This window comes from Odontesthes bonariensis, chromosome 2, assembly GCF_027942865.1.
Source record: "Odontesthes bonariensis isolate fOdoBon6 chromosome 2, fOdoBon6.hap1, whole genome shotgun sequence".
NCBI lineage: Eukaryota > Metazoa > Chordata > Actinopteri > Atheriniformes > Atherinopsidae > Odontesthes > Odontesthes bonariensis.
Genome location: NC_134507.1, coordinates 13,579,867 through 13,606,827, shown reverse-complemented (window position 1 = coordinate 13,606,827; position 26,961 = coordinate 13,579,867). Strand labels below are relative to the sequence as shown.

The 26,961-nt window shown below is 39.6% G+C and overlaps 1 protein-coding gene across 3 annotated transcripts; it reads right to left on the bottom strand.

Annotated features, from left to right (window-relative positions):
• Positions 1-240: 240 nt before the first annotated feature.
• col21a1 (collagen, type XXI, alpha 1) lies at positions 241-24,751 on the bottom strand. Of its 3 annotated transcripts, none has more exons than XM_075478028.1 (29): positions 24,619-24,751; positions 20,713-20,840; positions 19,968-20,528; positions 19,723-19,888; positions 19,420-19,648; positions 17,331-17,504; positions 15,906-15,983; positions 15,102-15,185; positions 13,908-13,970; positions 12,912-12,965; positions 12,747-12,800; positions 12,587-12,640; positions 10,545-10,598; positions 10,390-10,443; positions 10,255-10,308; positions 9,828-9,881; positions 5,880-5,924; positions 5,730-5,783; positions 5,570-5,623; positions 4,499-4,552; positions 4,266-4,337; positions 4,049-4,084; positions 2,852-2,896; positions 2,284-2,316; positions 2,050-2,196; positions 1,900-1,954; positions 1,619-1,810; positions 1,461-1,538; positions 241-1,307 (listed from the first exon to the last, which is right to left on the bottom strand). In XM_075478028.1, exons 2-29 carry the CDS (start codon positions 20,807-20,809, stop codon positions 1,120-1,122), a joined length of 2,883 nt encoding a protein of 960 aa, XP_075334143.1. In that variant the 5' UTR covers positions 20,810-20,840; positions 24,619-24,751; the 3' UTR covers positions 241-1,119. The 3 variants fall into 3 exon arrangements, 2 of the variants coding, with proteins under 2 accessions (XP_075334143.1, XP_075334152.1); XM_075478037.1 differs by having other exon boundaries at positions 17,331-17,501; XR_012770612.1 differs by lacking the exons at positions 241-1,307; positions 1,461-1,538 and having other exon boundaries at positions 1,779-1,810; positions 2,050-2,192.
• Between the last annotated feature and the right edge of the window lie 2,210 nt (positions 24,752-26,961).

Genomic DNA, 26,961 nt, shown 5'->3' with positions numbered 1-26,961 from the left:
GGCGTCCTCGTCGAAAGAGCCAGGTGATGAGCGTTTGCTTTTCTTTTCTTTTCTTCCACAGCAGTCACACTTAAGGGCCGCGTATACCCCCGCCGTGTATCCTTTCAAACGCACAAGTATAAATAGAAACTATGACAGTGCAGCTCAGACGCAGTTTCCTCGGACACAGTTGAGTAATGGGAGTTAAGCCTCCAACTTCCAAGCGCAACTCCGGGAAAGTAAGTGAAAAACAAACTAAGGTCACAAATCAATAAGATATTTTAATTCTAGTTTTAAAAAAAAAAACGGGAAAACAAATCATACAAAAGTCACAAAATAATAACATTACAAAAGCTGTTTAAGACCTGTCACTGCTGAAATACACAGTTTTGACTCTTTTATAAATAACAATAAAATACCTGCTACAGTAATAAAAAAGTAAGCCTGTGGAACGTAAATGACATAAAATGTCAGCAGATTCATACACGATGAAAATTCAAACATTTTACATCCTAAATATATATACATACATATAAAAAGAAAAAGACGTTTGATTGAATGTAGTTCGACGATAAGCATTAATTTATCTCAGGCAATAGACAATAAAAATATTTCATGCTCAGCGGTGAAAACTAAGAGCTTTAGGAACACAGGCTTACAGGAGCTCATATTCAGCACGAGGAAATCCAACTCACAGGTTTATGATGAAACATACCATTTTCAAAGATCATTTTTGGTTAAAAAAAAAAAAAAAGAGCTAACTTGTCATTTATGTACGTTTTTTTTTTTTTTTTTGCTTTGTTTTGTTTTTCAAATAAAAGATACTGTGGTAGCACCCACTGACTGATCAGTGAAAATGAAGAGCGCAACGTGCAGTAAAGAAACACCAGGGGGCAATGTGGGAAAGTGTACCAGCCACACTCACAACAACAGTTCAAGGTGCTCAGATGAGCATGAATAATCTTACAAAACACCATAAGAGAAACTAAAATGCTGACTGAAATCACATAAAAAAAAGTGTCAGAAGAGGTATGCTGAGTTTCCGTGACAGAGAAAAACTGTAAAGATGAGATCTTCCTGAGAATGGCTGTTTGTTCCGCATCAGCTTTGGACTGGTGCCTGCAGTGATGCTGTACTACGTCAATAGTTTGGGCCTTTGCTGTAGGGATCCCTCCTCATCATACTACCATAGCAGAGGGATGGGTCACATACACCAGGCTGGCCAGGAACACCAGGATGACCACTTTTACCCTCTGCTCCATTTAGGCCAGGTGGTCCAGGCTTACCTGGAGGGCCTGGTTTGCTGTACCCCTGGGGACCCATAGGACCTGTGGACGTAACAGTAGTAAGAATGATCGGCTCAGAACAATGGCACACAGGACTCAAATGTTCAAAATTTAAGTGTTGCAGAGAAATAGCTTCGATGTGATTCTGCAAATAAAAATAATTTGGGATATTGATTAATTAGTCATGTTGTTCACCTGGGGGTCCGGGTGGCCCTTGAGCTCCAATCGTGACTCGACCAGGGCTCCCCTTCTCACCTGTGCTACCTGGTTCTCCTGCAAACACACGTTTCCTTGTTAGAGCAATCCTGAAAAGCAGTTGGAATGAAACACTGCTGATCTGATGCTGCTTTCACCTTTGAGTCCATTAACGCCAGGATGCCCTGGCCGACCAGGGTGGCCTGGCTGACCCCAGGAACCACTAAGTCCGGGAAGACCTCGGATTCCCTGGGGCCCGGTTGGACCCGGTGGACCAGGAGATCCAGGCCGGCTTTGGCATCTGGTACAGCTACTCTGCTGGTTGCTCAGCAACAACAAAGGCAGCTCAGCTAGGAGCATTAACAGTGAAAAGATTTCAGAGTGCAATTGTGCAAAAAAAAAAAAAACAGCTCATCAGTCAGTTTGAAATGCTACTCACTCTGTAGTATGTCTCTGCAGATTTGCCGAATGTGACTCTCGGACATTTCGTTCACCTTTAAGACAAAACGATACAGCGTGATTGGTCGTCACTCTGTAGCACAACATCTTGATAAAAAGCTTTCGTTGGCAAAAAGTGTGTCACACATACAGATCTTCCTTCCGGTCCAGGTGGGCCAGGAGGGCCAGAGTCTCCCTGTAGCCCTTGGGGGCCAGGTGGGCCTGACCGACCTGACTGTCCAGGCCGCCCCACTTGACCTTCCAGCCCTCTCTGCCCCGGATCCCCTGCTGTCCCTTTCTGGCAAGAACACCCTCGTGTTAGAAATACAAACACTCATACAGATTGCATGAATGTGAACCAATCACTTAATGGGGTTTTACATACCTCTCCTTTCAATCCATTTGGACCAGACGACCCCTATCAATCAAAATAAGGATAAATAATCAAAGACAACATTAGAGAATGCTCAGAAAGGTTGATAATCTTCAAAATATCTTATTATCTGACAGAAATCTAAACTTAATCAAATTTTGTGAGAAGTAAGTTAAGTTTATGCAGAAGTAATTTTTAAAAATCCAAAAGAATTTAAATAACTGATATATTATTGATGTACCAAGAAATGCAGGGAAACAACCTTGACTCAATACCTCACTGCTTGAAAGTTTTATTTGAAAGACTAATTTCTCTCCTTTCAACAGAGTACCTCATGAATATGTTACCCAGGCTTTATTGGTCCACTCTGATGAAGCTGAAATATATTATGTTTTATAGTAATTATACTGCCCAAGCCGACTTAAATGTTGGTAGAACACGGCTTTCATTTCAAACAGACAATTAACAATTTTTATTTCAAGATTTATTCATTTCAGTTTTGTGGATGTATAGAAGTTTTGTCCATAAGTGCGTGTGTTGATCCATCATCATATTAGAGAGTCGATCAAAAGAAACTCACCTGAACCCCTGGCCGACCATGCTCTCCTTGTTCACCTTTAATACCCTGTTGAGGAAATCATTAGGTTACCGCTATAAAAGCAGGTGAAATAAGGGTTTCAGACTCCAGTCAACGCTGCATATGGATTGCATAGTGGTACTTTAAATGATAGCACCTTTAAAAGCATGACATGTAATGTGTAGTTTAGTGGAATGAGTTTTAAAGTGGTTATTATACAAACCCCATTTGTAAGCTTTCAAAAATGCAACAAAAGTTTAATTCTGTGATTTCGTCACTGACCACCTATACTCTCCTTAGAAAATATAAATGCATTTCAGCCGGCAACAATTGGAAGAGGGGCAAGAGAGACAGGAAAAGGAAAATACTAGTGAAGTTTGTTAAGTAGCTCCAAGATGAAGGTCAGGGGAAGCTAAGAGGTTTTGTAGGCAGCTTGAGGATTCGACGGAGTAATGAGATTAAATCAAACGCTTCTTGTCATACGTTTCATTGGGTTGTCATTTATGGAACCACAGGCAGATGCAAAGTGTGGCCAGTTTTATTGGTTTATGAAAAAAAAAAGATGATATATGGAGTAGCTAGGTTTAAGCCTGAGAGCAACGAAGTAAATGAAGTGTTGAAAATCTTAAATTTGAAGCTCATGTCACTGATGAACTGAAGTTCCACCAATGACAGTTCTGTCAGACCCACTCTCGTCAAAACGAGACGAGAACAGAGATGAATTTCAGAAGCTTATTCTGAATGCATACAATTTATGTTTGGCGGTATGGCTCTGTTCGGAGGAAGTTCCCGACTTTCCCATGAGCTCCATGGAAGCCAAGACAGGGAACAGCAGCATCCTCAGGTGGAGTGCCTTCCATTTGCTGTAAAGGCAACAAACCCCCTAGAACAGAGCAAGCAACAATGAACAACAGTATGACATTGTTTGGCAATGAGAGTCGGTGGAGCAGGGGAGGTGGTGGGTGCAAGCAGAGAGCAAAAAAAAGCAGTGACAGCAAACCAAGTTTAAATGAAGTGCCCCAAATGCTAGCATCCAATTGCGAGCATCAGTTGATTACCCATTGAGCGCAGCTGGCCATAAGGGTTGGGTCGGCGTCAGCCAGTAGGCAAAGGGCGCGTTGACTACGTGGTCTGCCAGAACTAACGCGATGCTCCATTTATGTTGTGCTCTCAACCCTATCATTTAATTGGGAATCTTACCATCTCTCCTCTTTCACCTGGATTTCCTCTTTGTCCCTGAAGACAGTAAAGACACAGATCATCATTTTATTAGTTATTTGTATGATATATTTTGTGGCATTTCAATACTTGATCAGGTGGGTTAATCCTTAAAGTAAGCAAATACAAATTTGAATATTATAACGGACAAAAGTTCAAGAGATGCCATTGTGACAACAGTAAAAATAGTTAGAAATACCTTGCTTCCTTTCAGGCCTGGCATGCCCGGGTGCCCTGGCTGACCTGCTCTTCCTGGTTCCCCTGAACTCCCCTTTAAATGTGTTCAGTAAAACCACCACAAACAAGGAAAAAAATCTGTTTACACACTGTGGAATGCGACACTTCTGATTAATAATAAGCAAATGTATTACTTTTTTAATCATCGATTCAGAGACAAAGCCACATACATAAGATATATAAATAGAAACATACCGGAAGTCCTGGTGTTCCTTTTATCCCTGGACTTCCACTTTCACCCTTATTCCCCTTGGTTAAGAAATCAAACATTTTATCTTGCAGATAATATTCAATGAATTCAATAAGATACATGTCATATCCTTCTATAAACTAGAATACAACTGGCATTTTCACCTTATCATTATTCTTTTTCACTGATGCATGTGATGCTTTCATGAGACTCAGGGATTTCGAAGCTTGAAGTTTATCGTGTCTTGTCGAATGCTTTCTTTTCCAGTTGAACAAGCCTCAGTAACTGCACTCAACTCAACAATAAAATCTAAGAATTATCTCCTTGTTAAAAAACTAGGTTAGATATGTGTGCCATTTACGATACACGACAGCTTTTTAAAAGCAGACCGGCTAATGAAAAAGGATTAGGACACAGTGTCCAGAGCAAAAAAACTCAAGACTACTTACATTTCCACTAAAATTCCGCTGGCGAAAGCAGTAAAGCGGGATCATTGTTTAATTTAGCTCCACTTTTGTTGCCAAGACATCTTTACTTGCTCGTCTATTTTAGCAAAACAGTGACCAAACGAAACATATAATACTGCTGAACCAAGCAAATTTACCCCTTTTTTCTTTTTTTCAAGTCTGTTCCGTGCCTAGAAAGCTTCAAATATACCCAAACTTTGGGCATTTTGCACTTTTTGTATAGACTTGGCAACATTAGGAGCTTGGGAATGCAAAGCCACACAGAACTTTGTTGCTCTGTACTTGTAGGCAGATGTGCTACACTTTATTTGAAGTCAGTTCAAATTAAAACACGGCGCTGTCTTGCAGCTCACTTGTTGCTAATGCTAGCCCGTGAAGATTTATCTGTAGTTGCTGACTCTTCTGGGGTGCATTATCACAATTAAAGTCTTTACATCCTCAAAGGTGTAAAGGTAGATAACCTCTCATTACATTTAGTTTATCCTTTTTTAAAAATCTGTTCAATCTTCTCACTGTCTGTTGGTCAAAGTCAGTCTCTATTGCTGTTAGGTTTTTGTAGCTAGACTAATATTTTGAAGAAGCTCGACTATTACTTTCATAATTGATTACCTTGGGTCCAGTTGTTCCTTTTAAACCAGGTCCACCAGTCAAACCCATTTCACCCTGCAAAAGAGTGAGAAAATTGTTTAGGCACTCTTTTTTGATGGAATTAAATGTCTTTGATGAGCACTGGATCTAGTTACAAATAGTCCAACTGCTATGAGCTCACAGGTGGTCCAGTTGATCCTTTGAAGCCCCGTGATCCCGGCTCCCCAGCTTCCCCCTTGAATAGGAATCATATTAGTCAAACAGAATCAAAATGAATGTTGCTAAACTATTGTTAAGTTTATTTTAGACTGACACATCAGGAACTTATTACCTTTTGTCCACTCAGGCCTGCAATTCCTGTTAATCCAGGCATACCCTGGGAGTAATGAAACAGATTTTACCATATTTCGCAAGAACATCGTACATTTAATTGTTTGTTTCAATAAAATATGTTTTGACCTGCCAAAATAAGATCAGATAAGATACTTTATCACCATTGCATGTTTCTGTCTAGTGAAATTCAGTTTAAACAGGCCATATCTTTGTGTTTTTCCCTTCGTCACTCGATATGTTTACATGTGTAAAAAAGTGGAATAACTCTGCGGGTCTGACTAAACTAGACTTTCAAAATACAAATTTTTTAATGCTGAACTAAAGCCCACGGATAATATTGTTTATCTGTCTTATATATAAATTCAATTGGACCACAACCAGTCCAGGCCCTGTGGTTCACAGTTCCAGTCCCGGGCTTTGACTGAAGAAGCTGGTGCACAGAAGTTGATTCTCCCCCCTACGTTCTCATACTGGGCAAGTTATAGCTCTAAATTGATTCAACTGTATATGGAAACATACCGAGTGTGTTCTTTAGCTTTTTTGTGGGAAGTTTAGTCAGTAGTCTTGCCATGATGAAAGGATGATATTTTCGTCATTGAGAACACAAATTTAGCTTTTTATGGACGTCTAAAGAAGGACAAGATTAAGAACCAACTGTCCCTCTGCAGTACAGGTCTAGCCTCTTGAAGGTTGCAATCCGAGCCAGGCGAGGTCAAGACTTTTGCGCAGCAGACAATTTGACTAGACTGTAAACCATTTTGCACAAAAGCTGTACTTCTCTTATTGCCATTGTTAATACATGTCACTGCTCAAAATGAATAGCGCATGAGCAAGTGCTTTGATGATGGCGTGAAAAGGGGTAAGGAGGAGGACTGCGTCTCCTTCCGACGTGTGTTTGTTTCACTTGTCATGGATAATGCGTGTGAAATGACCACAACAAAATGAGGCTAATAATACAAAAGAAAAGCAAGTTAGGTCAGTCTTCTTGATACGAAGTCACTTTTGTGAAGGACTTTAAATGAACCACTTTGCATGCTCTCATACACTGCTACCCATTGTGTCAATGCCAATGTTTGCTAAATATGACTCTGAAGTCTTCTACTTGACAGTTTGTCCAAATCATAGACAACAGTATTACTGTCAAGCTATTAGTTTGTTTGCCTGTTTGCTCATTTTTTTATCCAACATTCTGGCATACAGCAGGGTTGCTCTGAAATCCACCAAAAGATCTTAACGCTCTTGGAGCAAACTTTGAAGTAGAATTGAAAAAAAGATTTGCACACCTCTCAGAGATTATAAGAATTCCAATCGAAATGAATGCATTGCTGGTTGTCTACAAGCACGTCTTTGTTAAAATTAGGCATCATTTTGTTATGGTGTGTATGAGACTTGACATCTGAGGCTACGTGCCCACGACAACACTCTGAAGCATAAACGCAGATGTCCGTTTTTTTCCTCCACAATTTATCTGCGTTCTCACGAGCGTCTTGGGGGTGGATAGCTGTCTATCCATGGGAACAGGGAAAACGTTTAAAACTCATAAAACTCGCAGTTTGCCGTTGTAGTATGCACGCCCCGGACGTAGGTGGCAGTAGCAACAATACCAAATGCCTGTTTTGTGGCTACTTCCTCCGCGTCAAATTTGGTTGGCGGTAGAACGTCAGTAGGCTACTTCCAGATACGTGTGCAAAAAACGCACTTCTGCGTTTTGAACTGTTCCTACGGCGACGAGAGGTTGGAAAGTTTTCAAGATCTCCACTCTGGGGGGCGTTTGTGTTTTCTCCGTTTTGAACTCCTAAAAACGCCGTCGCCGTGTGCAAGATAGGCACATCTGTCGAAATGTTCTATGTTTATCTGTCGTTACCATTGTCGTGAGCACGCAGCCTAAGTATTTAATGCAGAAGTCACATCTGGCTGCAACTCACACTGGGTAGTGACATCTTTGCTTCATCTGATATAGGACATCCTGTGAAAAAAGATATTTGCTTTGATACTCACAAGCTACTAATTTTGTATTTTTTGTCCTTTAAAGAATGATTGATCATAGAATAAAAGAAATACAAAATGACTGTTGTCAGTACTGTTGTGTAACGTTTGTACCAAAACAGCCTCATGTCACATGACACAGCTGGTCCTAACCCTAATCCTAACCCTCTTCTAACCTTAAGAGGTAGTTTTTATTTTCAACTCTAACCGAGTGATGTAATTGTCTAAAGACAACCATAAAATTGAATTGTAACTTGCTATGATTACATGTAACCAAGGTAAGTTGCATGATGGCGTGAGGGTGACAGCTGGGTTGAAATGGAATGTATTCTAGACCAAACCATCATAGGTTTCTAAGCCTTATCAAGTATCGTTTTTTGCAAAAACCCAACATGTAAGCAACAAAAGTGTTTTAGTGAAGCGCTGTCATGTTATTAATGGAACGTATGGTTGAAAGCACTGAGCTGCTCCGTCCACTCCCCCCTTCTTTCTCCTTATGAGGGCTTTGTGGCTTCTTAAATGAAAGTCATAAGAATGACATCTGCTCTGATGTGGAAACGCACATATGAGCTGCATTTCCCTTCTGGCACTTGTAAGGGTGGTACTTAACTGGATGCAGTTATGAAGGGTATCAACAAACGACCTACACGACTGTTTCAGTTGGACGATTTGTTCTGCTCAAACATAATGCACTGTTTCATAATTTGCTATTCAGATAGGATTGTGCTATTATAAAACCTTTTTTTCATTTTGTTTTAGAAATAGGCCAATATGTGTCTTTTTTTTTTTTTTTTTAAATCGTCTTCATTTTGAAAAAGAAAACAACCTCACACCCCATAAAAAAGGTTTCATATGAAAGCATGTAAGCCTTTTCAAGTAGACAACCTCTTCTAAATGTACAAACCGGTAGCTTAATATGGACAGTTTGATGGTTCTGAGCTTCACTAACATTGTACAGTCGTGAACTGTGATTACATATTCATGGTCCATCAAAACAAGGATACTGAAATACCAACATGTATGAACTGATTATATAGAGGTAATTTAATGCCCTAAATGTTGATTCAGTTTCAAGACCTCACTGGAAAGTCTCTTTAGTTTTCTCTTTCAGCTACTTTTTTCGTGAGATAAACACTTGTGGGTGCTTCGTTGTTGCACAGATTTGAGTAGTGTGTGAATAGAAAACGAGCAAGGTAGACAGACAGTATTTAAATTCCAGTCACATATGGGGTCACGATGTGTGCAAAACGTCCTCAAACAGGGGACCTACAGTGAAGCACTGCATCTCATTTTAACTTGAGGAAGTACAGCACTACTCCTGTCTCCTTGGATACATGGCTAACTCTTGCTCTGGTGGGGGGAAAATGGCCTCCAGCCTTCTGGAATGACTGACTCATCTTTTGTAGACCCATCACAAACAAAATTATGATCAGTGGGATGGCTGCCCAGTTGAAACATTTTCCTCCTAAAACAGATTTGCCAGAGCACCACAGCATTCCCTCGACGCGTTACTTTCTCTGCCTTAGATTATAGCCTGAGCTTGCTTATTACATAACAGGGTTATCCTAAGATGAACTACAAGGGAAATACCCCTAATTTACTATCTGTCAGGGGTAGTCTCTGCACTGCTGACAGTTAACACAGTACAGCCTTAATACAATAAAATTTTTATGCATGCAACTCTTTATGATCCATAAAGTCCATAACTATGTTTGCCCATTTTACTACTCTCTTACTGAGACTATTGCTTCATGTCCACTATTTTGTAAAAGTTAGTATAGCGATCAGTTTAGTTGATGTTTAAACCATATGACCGTGTAATTCATATTTTTCATTATGCACAATTTGAAAATAAAATCTTCAATGTCTATGAGTTCAAAGAAAAGTTGTAAGACAATAGTATAAGTTAAAGCAATCTACAAAATGACAAACATGTATAATGTGCATGTTAAAAACTTACAGGGTGGCCTTGCCTTCCATCAGTACCAGGAATACCTCTGACTCCAGCTTCACCCTTAATGTATTGAAAAAGCATGGACATATCTATTTTAAATTCAAGTCATACACTCTGTAAATTGACTCCTACACCCCTCTGCCACTGATTCTACCTGTCATGTTGAATTAATCAAATAGACAACTTTTAAAATGTTAAGGAACAACTCTGATGTTCACAGTAGTTGTCATGCGGGGGCTGGAAAAAGACAAGGGAAACACCAAAGAGAGACACTTTGTGATTCAATTTCCATGGCTGCTAAACATCAACAGCGCACTTTTGGGAACAGTTAATTCTTCTAAGAATGTGAGCACTTATCCAACTTCATGCCTCTTTTATTCCCCTAATGCCTGACTGAGCTATGTAACATGTAACACACTCAAAATAAGCAGACCTTTTGACCAGTTATCCCTGGAATTCCATCCTTTCCATCTCTCCCAAGTGCACCCTGAAATTACAAGAAATAATTTCATATACAATATTAAAGACACACAAGCTCCGGATTAATTCTGACTTGTTGTGAACGTACAGGCTCTCCTGGAAAGCCAGGTGGTCCAGGAGGTCCCATGCTTCCTTTTTCTCCCTAGAAGATTCACACCATCCAGTTACAGTTGTTGTATTGTATGTCATGTTGAACAATTGAGCTGTTTTTTTTAGCCGTTAGGATGTTGTGTGCATGCTTACCACTTCACCGACTTTCCCCAGTAACCCTGTTATTCCAGGTGGTCCCATCGAACCCTGAAAAAAGCCCAAAGATTCCACATAATCACTGAATGCATTCCAAAGATAGGTCCTGCTTTCCATCCTCTAAGCTTGCTTGGCTCATTTCAACATTCAAGCAGTGATTAATCGAGGTCAGTTTGACAGCTCTTTGTCAGTCTGATCAGGAGGGACTCATTGTAAGTCTGCACACAGTCACAAATTTTCAGCCAGTGTTTGACATTAGGGATGTAAACAGTGAGTCAAATAATCTTGTTGAACTGAAACTTCAGGTTGCAACGTGTTTTATGGCAGCACTCTGGTATTTTGGTTGATCTAAAACAAGTTGGGGGACACAATGGCCTATTTGATTGATGAACGACCACATTGAACATAAAAAAAAAAGATTTACAGAATCGCAGGTAGGACAAGCAACAATTTATAGAATAACACAACTCTAACATACAGAACAACCTGCTTTCAGAAAGAAAAGGTTATGAGGAGCTTTTAGTTACAGGACTCTTTATCAGATGGACTGCGTTTTTTATTGATTTCTGTCTAGATGAATGCTACCATTGTAGCTACTGTGTTAATGAACAATGGGGATCAACATTTTAGGCTGGATGCCGACAAATTGTTTATTCAAAGGTGATAAATTGATTTGGTCATGAGAAAGTATCACATTCTGTAATTACACCAACATAATATGCTTGATTTAGCTTAATTTGGCAAACATCTCATATTTTCATCCTCTAAATTCTATCCCAAGAAAGTGAGACTACACCCCTGGGGGATCTAAAAATATGGACAATATGGGAACAACATAGACGGTGACAAACTCAAGAGTATGGTTGGGTATTTTTTGTATCTTTGCAATTCAGATTCCAATGTTGATTCTCCTTCCTAATCAATTTGTCAGATATTCCCTATTGGCAAATTATTAAAAAAAAAAAAAAAAGATAAATCCATCTAATCTTACATAGCACAGGCCCACATTGTGCTAATTTTTAGTGGGAGTAAGCCAGAGTACTCAGAAGTGCTCTGGGAAGACCGCATGTAAGCTCTTTTGGATTGTTTGACTACCAAAATTAACTATGTGTGAGATGTAGATGATACAGACTTATACTTATGTTCTACTGTGAATTAAACCCTTAGATACTACTATTCCAAGCCTTCCTTAAATCAATCAATCAATCAATCAAACAGGTTTACTCCAATAACACTTGGAGCAGTTGAGGCAGCATCAGCGTCACATTTCTTTTCACATAAGAATTCGCCTTTGCAGTTTATATATTTTTGCCTACCTATTCTACTCTACTGTTATATGGTGTAGACCAGCTTGCAGTGCAGCCATGACTGAACAAAAATCTAATAGGTCGCTTTGAGTCACGATATTAATTGACCCAAACATTTATCTACTCTGCATGTCTTCAAATCTGTAACTTGCCTCCCTGTATGACAAAATTCCTATGAATGGGGTGCTGTGAGGAACAAAAGAGACAAAACTAAATAAGAAAGGGTGTTCCTTTATGGTTGTCTAAAAATAGTGGGGGAAAAAAAGTGCAACTCTTGTAGGTCTCTACGGAAGAGGAAGCGTAGAAGTCAGGAAATATGAACACACTGAAATGGTCTCTGATGACCCTTGTGGTCTTGCAGCAAAGAGCTCCTGTCCCCCAGTGAAGAGGCTGTAATTTTTGCTCTCCCAAGAGATCTGGCTTTATATTCATAACATATGCTTTCTAGTGTGATTGATGTAACCATGTTCAAATCTGAAGATGATGTGTCTAGCAGGGACTTCCTGGCCATCCTACTTTTGATCTCATAAAAAAAATCTTGACAGTTAAATGTGTTTTTGTACTTTTGAACTATCACTTGTGTTTTTTCTACAGATATCAGTGTCTTACAGCTTTTGCCGGCTAGGGCCTTCAGAAATGCACAAGTTGAATTCTAGATGAATGTTGCTGAGCCGCAAAGAGACTACATATAAATGAGTAGAAATTAAGTTGTTAAGCAATCAACATCAGCACCTTCTCTCCTGGTTTCCCGGTCAGTCCTGGTAATCCAGGTATACCCCTCTCTCCCTGAAAGAGCATACTTGTATTAGAAAATACTTACATATTTTAGAAAGTGTTGCCATAGTGCTGTGAAATCAATTATGCCACAAACTGTGGTTGTTGACCTTCCTACCGAAATGCCAGGCCTCCCTTGCTCGCCTTTGTACCCGTCTGGTCCTCGTGGCCCCTGACAAAAGGAAAAAAAAAGAAAAACGGCTTGAAATTTTCTGCTCTTGATGATCACTAATGACGATCATAGAATTAGACATTGAGGCAGATCGGTTGATAATTGCTATACCTCTATTCCTGGTGGACCTGACAGCCCTGGATTTCCTCTAATCCCAGGGATACCCTTCAGATTGATAAAAAACAAAAGAAAAACAAAAATAACTAGTTAAACTTTTAAATCCCCTAAACTGTATGCACATTCATAGGGCGATTACAGCCTGTGAGTGGTTTCTTTCTCTGAGGTTTTAGTTTTATACTTTGTAATGCTTTTCATCAGAGTGGATCTCTACATTGCTGCCAATATTAATAAAATATGGGACATTTTTTTAAATTACCCTCTGAAACAGTCCTGACCACATGAAGTCAAAAAATTGAATCTGGCGTGACCAAATGGATACATTCAAGAAAACATAATATGAAAAGTCCCCTTTTTTCTGTACTCGAGACCATATATTTGGGTGTGTGAAGTCACATCAAGTTGAAAATTCTAAAAAGGAAAAGAAAAACATAAACCTGTCACTTTTTTTTGTCCCCCTAGTTCTTAAAATGTGCTCCTCAGAGATCTGTTTAGATTTGCTGCAAAAGGGTAAGTTAAAACCCACAGCCCAGAGGATTGGCAACCAGCTTCCTTCAAGTTCAAATTATGCTGAATTTGCTATATCTCAGAAAAGGAAATGCTCTTGCTTTTTGTGTAGCTACTAACAACAAACGTTCATCAGCAGCAAGTTGTTATGTTACATTAAAAAATAAATTAGTGGGTAGAAGTGTAAGTTTGGTTTTCTCTTTGTGCTTTATTAGCTCTCTGGCTAAGTATTATATGCTTGAGTTGCTCATCCCATGCCCTAAGACGAGTTGCAAGGCAAATATCTGCAAAAAGAGCAGCTGTAATGCCACTTGGTCCTGTTTTGACCAAAGTATGTCAAAGACATGTCATTAAGACCTCAGGAAAGTGTTAGCTTTAGAAAAATGGGCATAATGTGTCTTCTTACATGCAAATGGTGGCTGTGGATGCCACTGCTGCCAGTTATGTGCTGTATATTTGTATATTGAACTATATAGTACTCACAGGCTTACCATCAGCACCTGCAGGTCCAGGCTGACCAAGCAACCCAGTGCTTCCTTGTTCTCCCTAAAGAAAGAGCAAAGACATGAATCAGTTTGTGACGAAAATCTTTTTTGGCACGAAGTCTCAAGGCTGTGAAAGGAATCCATCTAAAAGATCCATGGTAACAACAGACTTTCCCCAAGATGGAATTAATTAATCTCTAAACTATGCTGAGGGAGCTAGTTGATCTAATATAAGATTAACTGTGTGTGACCATATGGAACATCTGCATACCAGGAATGCTCCCAGCATTTTGGATCTAATAGTAATTGTTGTAAAGACATGCTGGTGACCTTATAAACACAAACATGCTTGAAACCATGTAGGTTTCATAAACAGGTTTTAATTCTTTTTTTTTTTTTTTGCCAAGCCAATATCTCTCTGAAGTTTCACAAGGTTTTTATATGAGAAGGGCTGCTGTCACGTGTGCTGGGATCAACAAAGACAAACATGTAGGTTCTATTTCCTAGTTTCGAAATTTTCCATACCAACCTGTGTTTATCTTCGGAAGTGGTCTGGTTTGCCTCAGTCTACTGGTACACGTCAACAGTATCTCACAATAATAACTCTAAGTAGATCAAGTAAGTACACTAGCAAGTCTCAGTTTGTCTAACTGGTGAAACAAGGTCACATAATGCTTTTCAGTTTTTCCCTGGTGTATTGTGGGGTGGTTCTGAAGAGACTGAAGCACCATGACAGAAATGCTTCTAAAACAAAGAAATCTGTGTTTACAGGCTTCAATGACGGTAGTTGGATTGGAACTATTTTTAAGCCTCATGAGCTCATCACATGATTATCTGCAGCATTTAGACAGCTCTTGGCAATTCAGCACACATTTCACAAAGGCTTTGGTATAAGAAACAGGAAGGCATTTATCGTCTTCATTCCAGAGTTCACACATAACCTTACAGTGTTAAAGATTAAATCCTTTTTCTCTTATTTAGCCCCACAAGACCAGCACGGTTTGAAGTAAATAATTAACCAGCTGTCTGAGCACTGACGAGCCAGACAAGGCGTTGCTCTGTTTCCCAAGCAGGAAAAATCATGATTGTCTAATATGCAAGTTAGGTAAGTACATTTTTGTGCTGTCGTCATCTGTTAATCAATTACTTAAAATATACATTACAAAAAAAACGGGAGAAGGGAGAAACTGACCTTCATTCCGGGAAGTCCAGGAGGTCCGGCAGGACAAACACACGGTTCTTGAGTTGGTTCAGTGTAATCAGGGCTGTTGGAGCACTGTAATGAACAAGCATTACTTCACCGCATGTCTACATAGTGTGAATACACTGTAGTGAACTTTACTGTGCAGCTATCAAATTTATCTTTGTGTTATATGTAGCGGGTCATATATACTGTACATGAATTCTATATTCCTTTCGGCTCCTAAATCAAATGATGTGGGATTTAAGCATCTGAATCTCCATTTAAAAGCAAACTGAAACTACATTTTGAGATTATACCTAGAAAGCACAGAGAGAGGAGAGAAGCAATAATAATCAGAAGCATTTGTAATTCCAGGCCTCTCATCTCATCACTTTTGATATTTCTATTCAGCAGCTTCATATCAAAAGCAGTAATTTGGCACCGACTTTGCAGTTACAGCAATATTCAAGCCAACATCATGACAAGCCACAGATTCACAAGCACAGTTAGAAACAGATGGCAAAAAAACACACATTTACTTTCTGAAAACAATTTCATGCGTAAACAGATGTGACTTAAAATTAATCAGCTGCATTTACAACTTCACTCAAAGATGCTTTAGTTCCCTGCATACATGAATATAAATCAAGAAGGCATAATTTTGTTTGATGCATAAGAGGGTGTGGCGTTAACGGAAGGCTGAAATGTGGGGGAGAATCTGATGTAGTTGGACATGGTGAGAAGTAGGCGAAAAAGTGGTTACTTTAAGATGAAGAGAAACAGATGCAGAGCCAAGTAGACTCGTATACTTACAACTCCAGGTATTTCGCACGCAGTCTCTCGGTTGTTCTGCTCAGGGTCACAGTAAATGCGGAGTTTCTGAATTTCAAACTAAAGGGGAAAATCAAATGAAGAATTCCTATCAAAACACATCTGTTTGAGAGTCTGACTCCGACACATGCATGCAAAATAAAAATAAAGGGATTGATTGTGCAACCTTAAGCTGTTTATCCGTGCTTTGCCCCTAATAAATTGAAATTGGCATTGTATATAACTGCTAAAAGAAAAGATAAGTGCCCTCCCTGGGCATTGAGCAGCTATATCTTGCCAGATCTCCCTCAATGTTTAGAAGCAACAACATTACACTATTCTTCCATGATTTGGTGCTTTATCGATGCTGGTGGTCAAATAGCTCCAGAGCATCTCATGGATTGTTTCACTTTAGTCCTCATCTGAGCAGAAAACGTGATTCTCACACATGATTTAGATTATTTCTTGCCTCATGAGAACATCAGAAGGACTGCACAACTGGCGGCATAGATCAACCTTCAGTAAAAACAATATAGCTGTGTAACAGATGACATGAACTGATTAGGTTTAAATGCAAGCAAAGTTCTAAACATGATAAGGATATGTGCATTTGAAGGTTTTTGGGGGTTTTTTTGGTAACGTTATTCAGCATGAGAAGGTTTGTCATGAAATGCTTTTAGTGGCTCAGTTACAAAAATCTGTTCCCAGTTAGAGGAATGATCCTTACATAAGAACATTCATAATGTGAAATGGCTAGAAACTCTGCGATCCAATAGAACCGCACAAAGTCACTTTAATTGTCAATAAATTTACAGCTGAAAAGATGTGGTTGTGCAAGTCACGAATGTTGTTGTGTTGTTCTATTGAACAATTGACATGTACTTGTTGTGAAGGTTTTAGTATAAGAACGATACATTTGATTTTCTCAGACCAACATTCATGGCACTGCAACATGCCAAGCCAACATAACAGCTTCCATATGGGCCTGAGTGAACTAGCCAATTTGCACCATTGGTTTATAATAAAGTATTGCATCATGTTGACTATATAACATATTAGGCATAAAGCAGCTTTTCTTTCCATACAATTATCTTTGTGTTAAATTTTTTTTACTGTGATTGCAAGGATGTATTTGCCTCAGTGTTAAATGATCTGCTTACCTGGTAATCATAATTTACAACACAGCACAATTATGATTTAGTACAAATGCAAAAACTGTGCCAGTTGAGACAAATAAAACCGCCGTTAACAAGGTCTTTTGGATGAAGGCGCTAATTTTTGCCAGGGACTTAATATCCACAAGTTAAACATGTCTCTCAGGAGGCAGCAATAAACTGCACGCTACTGTGGGATTCAGTTTAAAACATGTATCTGGGAATGAATCAACATGAATTTAATGAAATTTGGGTTGCTGAGGCTGAGACTTACTGGCACTGTTGTGTCCTTTTGGACATATTTTCCAACTTGGGTTTTTCCATTGATGAAAATGCCAACAGAGGGCTCCAGTGATAATGATTCAATTTCCAGGTCATCGACATAAAGAGTAACGTCGTCTTCGGTGACCAGCAGCCGCAGCTGGTGCCATTTCTCATCGAACAGCTTCTTTTTTTTTATAGAAAAAGAATGAGAAGTAGTTATTAACATATTGGCACCTTCTGGTGACCTGATAGTGCATGAATAATTCCTCCCTACACACTGTTGTAAATGTCATGCAGAGGAGGAAACAAGAGGAATTCAGTAGCTGGAATATTTGACCCTCCTCCAAACGAGAAACAAACAGATGGACATCATGATTTAGATGTTGAACTTATCTTATGTTTATACTTACCCCTGGATCGCTTAAATAAGGTAACAGAAAGCAGTTACCACCCAATGTTTTCAGCCCATGATATCTGGTAAACTCGTGCTGAAGAGACCCTCTGATTCAGATATCAGAAACTTTTGATACAGCATAATTGAGGAGATCAGAGATTACCGTACTCTGAACTGGACATATAGTATATATACGTATTTTAACAATCTTCTCAGTTAGGGTGTTTAAAGGAATGCTGGTCATACATTCAAAGACAAAATACATTTTCCCTCAGATCAGAATAAGAGAACCTTTTTGGTCTTTGGTCCACTGGTTAGATGCTGAGTCACTTATTTCTGCCAAGTGTCACCAATACGATGACCCCTGAGATCTTTGTCATCAAAAGGAAGAGCTGGCTGAGGACCGCAAAAACAAAAATGACCCCACGCCTATTTAGTAATATTTTGTATGCCCACATTAATTCTTACGGGGCCCTGCTTGTGACAGTGGTGAGTCTATAAGGTTTGAGAACACGATAACTAAACTGTAGCTTTAATAACATGTGACCACGATATAGATTAATACACAAATACTATGACTGACACATATATTCTATTTCTATTTTATTCTAAGCTGTGTGGTTAACCATAGTTAACCAATGGCTGCTTGAAATGCGAGACTTGAAATGCAAACAATTTATGGACAAAAGGCAAAAAAGACAAAACTGGAGCTGGAAAGGCATGAGAGATGACATGAGTACCAGTAGATCAATAACAAATGACTCAAGAATGGAGCCATTGTGACAAAGTATACTTTTTATACTTGGAGGCCTCCCAAGTCTGTCCAGCTCCAACCTGATGAAGTCAGTGATTTACCTGTGTCTGTATACTATTTGTATAAAAAAAAAACTTGGAAATATCAATGTCCAACAATGAAATGGACAACCGGCTCGCTGTTTTTTCAAGCGGGTTGTGGCTATATAAAAAGACCATCTTTCCACTACATACCTCTAAAAGGAAACACACAATATTACAGGTCAGTAAGGAAGCCTGTGACTTAGTCCAACATGTCATTTTGTGGCCACGAATTTGAGATATAGTTACTAAGGCTATACATAATGCATGGACATGAAATATTTCTGTGTCCAATGTCTCTAAAGAGGCTTTGAAAAGTCTATGGAGCTGTATTGTACATAAATAACTGGTGTGTTCTCATGACCTGTATGAGATGTCATGAGTCTTAAGAGTCTTTTGCGCCCCTGATAAAGAACACTTCCTGTGCATTCTGCATGTTAGCTTAGATGAACTAGAAAATGTTTCAGAGAGATCTGCTTGACAATCCTATAAGCGGCTGAAAGGAAGTGTCTAATGAATACTCAAAGAAAAATAACTTACAAGAAACAAATTTAATATGAATGTCCCAAATCAGAGGTGCACGTATCTGATGTTTTAGTCTCTCGTGCTTAAAGAATGATGGATCCTACATTTCCCACAATGCAATGCAGTAGTGTCTCTCTTTGCTAAAAGTCCGACATTTCTAAAACCGAAGCAAAGATAACCCTGATTTGATCACAAAGATTTTCGTCTCAGACTTGACAAAGCTCCTAAAGAACCTCAGAACATACAACATCCATCTGTTTTCAAAGGCTCTGATGTAGTGGTGTTGAAAAGTAAATTGCATAGCCCTTTTAGCACTTTATAGCAAAGAAATGTGGTTTTTACTCACCCTAGCGGTCTGTTGTGAAAATTTAACAGTTTGAATTTCAGTTGGTGAGTTGCTGGTTGTGGTGAACATGACGGTACGCTCCAGGCCATTAAGAGTCACCGCCATCTGTGGTTTCCCATCACGGGTCTGTATCCTCCACAGGTCCCACTCCTCTATAGCCACTGATCCTTTATACCTCAGTGTGGCCACAAAAACATACGATGGAGGCAGACCATCAGGAAAAAGGGTCCTGAATGACCAAACAGAAAAGGCAGTCAACTTATGACCAAAAGATGAGGAAAAATGAAAAGTATATGTGGTTACCTTGTCGCTTCACTCAAGTCGACACGAGACGTCACTTCATATGCCTTAGTGCCGTAAAAAGCCCCTTGTGTCCTCTTGGCTTTTTTAGCCAAATTTAAATGTAACAGAATGTCAAAGCCCTTCTCATCGCGAGAATCTACAGGAATTCTGACTGGACAAACAGTCTCTGCAAGAAACAAAAACAGTGAAAAACCAGAGAATAATGGAGACAAAAGACAAGAGGCTGGGAATCAGTGGTTGCTTACCTTCACACAGTTTCTGTCGTATGATCTGTATAATCCTGGAAATACCTTTGTAGTCCTCAACAGAGAAGACATAGGTTGAGGATGGCTTGTTTGCAATGTCCCTCAACTCTGCCTCCTCTGTCTCTGACCCAACACCAATTGCGAACATAATTACTCCCTTTTTCCTCGCTGCCTCGGCCGCTTTCAGGACCTCATCTTGAGACTTGCCATCTGTGAGGACAACAGCAATTCTAGAAATGCCTGCTGGGCCTCGCTCAGAGAGCCCAAATAGTTTGTCTGTGGCAAACTTAATGGCTGTCCCTGTCCTTGTGTTTCCTCCCATATACTCAATAGACTCCATTACTTTGATGAGGTCTTTGTTTGAGTAGAACTTCCCCAGAGGTATTTCTAAAACAGGGTCATCACTGTACTGGACCACTCCAACCTGGGTAAACTTCTGTCCAATGTTGAAGCTTGTTGTTATGTTGACAAGCCACCGCTTTACTATTTCAAAATTCACATCTTCAACACTCCATGAGCCATCTAGAATAAAGACTAAATCACATGGTGCAGTCCTGCAACCTGAAGCAGACAGGAAATAGACAATTACTAGTAGAACATAACAATTCATTTTGTCATACAGTTGTTTAAAATCCATTCACGGGGACTAAAATCAGGAACATTTAACTGTTCCTGATGTACCTCATGTACAAAAAACAAACAAGTGTGAGAAAACAAAGACCCAGGCACTCCATTTTGAACTTACTTCTTAAGTCTTCATCTTGAGCTGCACTAAAGAAATAGAGGAGCATGAAGCAAAGCCATCTTAAGACACAAGACATGGATGTTGCTTTGTAACCCATTATGCAGCAGTGCAGATTTCCAACTGTGCACCTGGAGGGAAAGGGAAAACATGCTTGGTTTTGCATAAAAAAGAAAAGCGCACTACACACATTTGCAACATATAGTTTCTTTGTGATTCTTGCCTCCACATAATTTATTATTAGTCATAACTTTGAGGTCAAAACCACATGTACAGTAATTAGAACGCTCTCTAAGATTGGCATTAGTACAGAGGAATTTAGACATGCAGTACAAGCCGTCTTGAAGTCTCAAAGCACACCTGACAATTTATTCAGGCTGGAGCCAATCCCAGCTTGGTTCAAATTTTGTCCTGCACAATCCTCTCTACAGTCCTTTTACTTTTCTATTTCCACCCTCTCCCCCCTGTTTATGGTTGCAGTTGGAATATAAACGTTGGTTAGAGTTAGAATTACTTTATATGACTACTTTTAGACGTTCAAACATACATGGTTAGATCTTAACTTATCTTAACCATCAGAAATGTTTCATCCTATGATAAAAGTAACCATTCAGAGCAACGTTGTATTGATCTGCGCTAGATGGCATGTCGACTCAATCCATGCCAGCAAAATTCCCCCCACAGTATCAAAGAACACACTGTAAGGGTCGAGGGTTCAAGTTTTTCCTTTAATTTGTTAAATTTGTTTCCGTCTATATATAATTCCCATTTTAAGACATGCCTGAATCTCACTGGGGCTATCAAGTGCAAATCCCATCAGCCCTTGTTTGCTCATATTAACTTTCTTCCTCTCTGCTGCCACAAATCCTACGCGACTCTCCAGAAATCCCTAATTCAATTACTTAAAGCACCTATACTTTCCCAGCACTCAGCCATCCATCCTTGAGGAGGTGCACTCCATCTTCCCAGTCCCTTTTTTTCAGCCTCAACCTCCTCAGCACTCTTCAGCATTTTCCTCTCAAGTTTCATCCACCACATCCTGACATGGCACTTTCAGCTTTACTAAATAAACAGCTCACTAAACCCGCGAACACAACTGCTCTAAAACCAGCGCTCACTCTTTCCTGTGGGATTATCAGCTGTTTCTGTTTCCTCAAATTTCTGCCCACCCTTGGCTGGAATACAATACGCCCAGAAAAGGCTTCACTCCCACACTTTTCCTCCCTTGTGGATAAGTACAATTGTAATACTTTCCTTCCCCTCAGAACATGAAGTAATTTACCTGCTGTGTGCTGCTGAAGCACTTAAATAGTTATGCCATCGGCTCTACCATTTTACCAAAGCTGTACGAAAGCGGTGGGTTGTCAAGGCTGACATTTTTTAAACATGTCAACTAAACAATTTGTACATAAGATGAAGAGCTTTTAATTTACTTTCATACTCTTAAACTCCCTCCAGCTCTGCTGCTTATTTACATCATTCATCAAATCTTGTGCATTGGTTGTTTGCCCTTCAACTATTTTTTATACCTGACTGCCCAGCACTCCCAACTCTACACCTGCACAAGAAAACATCACTACTAAGTGCTGCCTGTCAAATTGTGAAAATGAGAATTTTATTAGGCAGGGTCCTTAAACAAGGCCTCTCACACACATTAAGGCATGTGTTATATGTAATTCTTTCAGTATTTCAATTGCAAGTGAGAGCTGATATTGCCTGCCTGTTCTGCAAATAGCACAGCACTTCTTTTTTTTTGTGGAGCACATTATTTCTTAGAGTTATTTGTTAGCAGAAAGCTATTCTCTAAAATATGTTGTTTTTGTGGCTCTATCATTTTTCAGTAATTTCCATCAGTTGAAACCGCTGACATCGCTGAGAGGAAGCGGTTGTAAATGAGGAACAGATATGCTGCACAGTATAAAACGCACAGCTTGTGGAAGGAATTCGATAGGGGAGAGTTGACCATACACCTTTCAGCTGCTTAAGGTTGTGACACGTGTAGGTCACCGAAACAGTGGCCAGGATATAACCCTTGGCCTCCCAGATGCTTTTATTCCAGTGCAGCCAAAGAGAGGTCAGACACTTCAACATGACTGCATTTTTCCACCATGTAAACTCAGCGTGGAAGTAACACTGTCGGAGGGGGTGTTAAAGTGCCATAGTTGTGTAAATCGTTTTCTTCAGAATTTTTCCCCACTGGAGAGCTGGAGGAGTTTGTTGGAAAACCCCCTCATTGGCAACGTCCAGCTGTGAGGATGACTTTCCCCTCGACTGACTTTCCCCAAACTGCGTATTTATGCCCCTCTGCTCACGCCACATGGAACTGATTTGTGCCGTCAGACGGTGAAATTCCTGCTGTGGACAGTGACCAAACACATGTAGCGATGATGGGGGGAATGAGACCTCATCCAAGAATAAAAATGCAACATTGCAGGTGCGCTGCTTTAATACACAGGGATAGAACGCATACAAAATATAGCAGAATTAACAGGTGCATTTGTGTGTCAGGTTAAAACTCAGCTCCAGCCGTCTCTGATTTTATGGAGGCAGCACAGACACTTTCTCGCTCCAGCTTTTGGTTCTGGTGACTGTATTGCAGAATTGTAATGCTGGCATGTTTAAACAAAACTAAGATGGGGGATGCTCTGAAAATAACTTCCACATGACATTCTTTCTGTACTACGCCTGTCGTAAGTTGCTGAATTTAATCAGATTTATGTGAGAATTAGTTTAGTAGCAGTTCAGTTCCAGCTGGAGATGCTGTTCAGGAAGCTGCTGAACAAAGGATTTCTCACATTTCCCCATATAACATTTCACTTGTTCATGGTGTGCAACAGAGTCCGAAAATTTTTTTAATGGAACTATTAGACACAAATATAGACTTCACTTGAAATTTGACTTGTGTCATCTTGAACAAAAACAGAATCGCAGCTTGTTAATTATGGCACTCAAAAACAAAAGAAAATAAAAATTTCCCTTTGTAATTTCCCTTTTATGCAACTGCAGACTTTAACTCCTCTTGAACTGTTGGAGTTAAACATATCTGCTGTAAATTTGGCAGGGGGAAATTGTTCCATTCCAGAAACAACAACTGCTGTTCAGCATGTGCAGCAGTTGCCAAGACCAAGGCGATTTATTGCTGCCAAATTCTTCAAGCAACAAGGGAGAGCCAAGCCCTATCAGTTGTTCTTCATAGAAATCTGTACAACTCATCCAAACAGTTAAATAACGTCTTGTAAGACATCAGCTCGCTGAGGTCAAGTTTTTCAGCCAACATGTTCATTGTCGGATGAGTGCTTATATTTTCTTCTCTAGTCACAAACATCATTGGCCTTGCTGCACATGCAGTTCTTACATCTGGAAAAAACGTATCAATGCAACACATGAAATGCTGTGGTGCAATATCATGCAAGCACACATTCAGCTTTTAAGAGATAAAAAAAAAATCCTCTTTTGGGAAATGAAATAGAGCGGAAAAGTCTTCAGATGATTCCAATCATTTTTGTGAAAATAACTGCATAAACGGGGGACTGATAACTTAGGATATGTTAATGTCTTCAATCTGTATCTGCTGCATATTGCAATTGATTTACGGATTCTAAGAAGCTAAACCAGGCACTGACATAAGTCATGTACCGTTTTGGATCTTAGCAATGTTTCCACGTTCTAATGCACAGCACACTTAAAAAATGAATCAAATATGCTAAAATCAGCCCAAAATGTCCACTTCAATTGTCAAAACCTGCCCTCTCAGAGTGCAACATTTTGAAGTTTGCTGTCGAATATTGAAATGTAATACATATTTTATCATACTTGCATCATTCAATATGGAAAAAGAAACTGACAAATACCAAACAAACTCTCAAAGTCAGTAATGACAAAAATGACAGAAGTTTAGTTCAAAGTTACCGGAAAGCGTCCAAGCCTTTGTGCGAATTCCCATTAATCCTCTCATTGAGAGCCAGGGATCAATACTGCTCACAGCCCTTGGTTTACAGAAACTGGGCTTGGGGAGAAGCGCACATGTTTCTCAGCTGAATGAAAGCCTGCCCTTTCTTGCTGCTCTCTCTTTCTCCTCTGTCTCTGTCCTTCTTCCTCTCCACCCTCCTATCCCCCTCACTCCGGACTTTTACTGGCCCACAGCCACCCTCAATTACCATGGGTGGAAAGAGAAGCAGATAAGGGGAGCATGAAATAGTGAAGACCAAAAGGAAAATAGTAGTAATGAACATAACCTCCTTCCAAGTGTTGGGGGTTTGGATCATGAGTGGGTTGATTGAGGCACAACCAGAGAACATGGAGTTTTCTGGATGCAGGACAAACACGGGATCAGCAGGCAACCTTCTCTATACCACGACAGACTGCTACACTGTATTATTTCATGGTGCTTTCAGTAGGAATTTGAATGATCAGCAATGCAGTGGATCAATCCGATTTGAATTCCACTTCACCATTCAAAGGGATTGCATTTTGTGTTCTACACCTTAGCAAATGAACAAGGTGTGAAGAGCTACTGTGCTGCTATTTCTGCACATACAGCTGGAAGTCATTAGAAATGCAGCCCTGCAGCTGCTATCTGTGGAGCAGGCATACTTTAGTTCGATCCTTTCTAACAAATTTTATTGTGTTTGTATTCAGAGGCAGCCCGCTCTGCATCATCTGAAAACAGCCTCAGTGTTTGCAGGCTCTCTTTTAGACTCTGAAAAAGCCCCACAGTGTTTTGAACGCGGTAGTGTGCGACATAACTTATTAACTTTACAATGGAAACAGAATAACACAGAACAATATGACTTAAGCAAGCTGTGTGGATTGTATACAGAGAAGCTCCTCCTAAAACCTGTGTACGTGCACGGACGAAGCAAATCCTCCCCCTGAAAACCCCTACTAGTGTCACACTGCCTGTATACATAGGATAGTATGCATTCTGCTTTGCCCACACTCTTTACAATGACAGGAACTATCCATACATACAGTGATTTAACATTCTTTGAGAACCAAATGATCAACTGGCAGACATGCTCTCGTGCTTAGCTTCACTGGCATGAAAGTTAAGAGGTTGCCAGTTTGAGGCCAGGGCCTGGCAACTGCACTTTCATTTCTAAGAGTATGACATGCCGAGGGGAAACAGCAAAAGAGATTCTGAGATCAGAAAGCAAACACAATTGGAGGTTAACAAAGCAAAAGTGAAATAGCAAATGCAGTTGACAAATGAAAGAAAAAACATTGGATGGCAAAATCAACTGAGGAAAAACAAAAAAAGACAAGACAATGCTCCACAGAATAAAGAAAGATGAAAGGATACTGATAGATTAATTAAATCATGATAAAAAAAAATATATATATATATTTCCACATTTATCTACTCATGTATTCACTTCTCTTCGATTTAACTCTTTTTCCCCTGTGGCACCCCGATCATTACATTCTGATCATTACATTGCATTTTCATTGCGCTTATGCAACAACTAGTTATGATATTTTTTTAAACACTCCATCGTTTCAAAAGATTAGCCATTGTCAGCTGATGGAATCTGCATTCTTTTTACAGAACAGTGTGAAAAGGGAAAGACAAACAATATTTTGTTGCCATCAATTCTGTGTACAGGGTTGAACAAAATCAGCCTGTGGTGAATTTCAGTCATGGATCAATAGGGTTAGAAAGGTCCCTTTATTCTGAGAGCAGCAGCTTTTTCCTGGTGATGGCCTTGATGACCCTGAGCCCGAGCACACTCTGGTGGTCACACACAGGCAAATACTGGGCTGGTTTTCCTAATCCTGGGAGTGGCCGGCCTGCTGCTGACACTAGACTTTCCAGGGCTGTCTCTGTTATCCAGTTTGTAAGCAACAGGAGGTGCACAAGAAGGAAATCAAAGAGCAGAAAATCTTTGTTTATTTCTGCAAGAACCCAAGACTTTGATCGCTCCAATTATGTGGTTGTGTCTGGAAATTTGACTGATATTGTGCAATTCAAATAAATGACCACAGCTATAATCAAGCTGAACCATTTTATAATTGGTTGACATCTGTTTGCAACTTATCTGTCAAAACTACTTAATTTAGTTGTGGGAATGAATCATGATCCATTGACATGAATTATGTATTAATTTATGTATATATTAAAGTAATATTAAAGTGAAACCACAACAAAAGAGCTGTAATCATCTTGTGCATGGCGAACATGAGCTATGCTGAATTTGCACAAAACATTATCTCAAGCTTCAAAATATGTTTCCTATCTCCCCAACAAAGTAA

Excerpts from the sequence above, each read along its gene's own strand:
- col21a1 (XM_075478028.1), bottom strand. The coding sequence starts at position 20,809 with ATGGGTTACAAAGCAACATCCATGTCTTGTGTCTTAAGATGGCTTTGC. Across the intron at positions 20,529-20,712 it reads TCAAGATGAAGACTTAAGAA|GTTGCAGGACTGCACCATGT; the intron begins GTAAGTTCAAAA and ends TGTCTGCTTCAG. Across the intron at positions 1,811-1,899 it reads CTGCAGAGACATACTACAGA|CTGAGCTGCCTTTGTTGTTG; the intron begins GTGAGTAGCATT and ends TAATGCTCCTAG.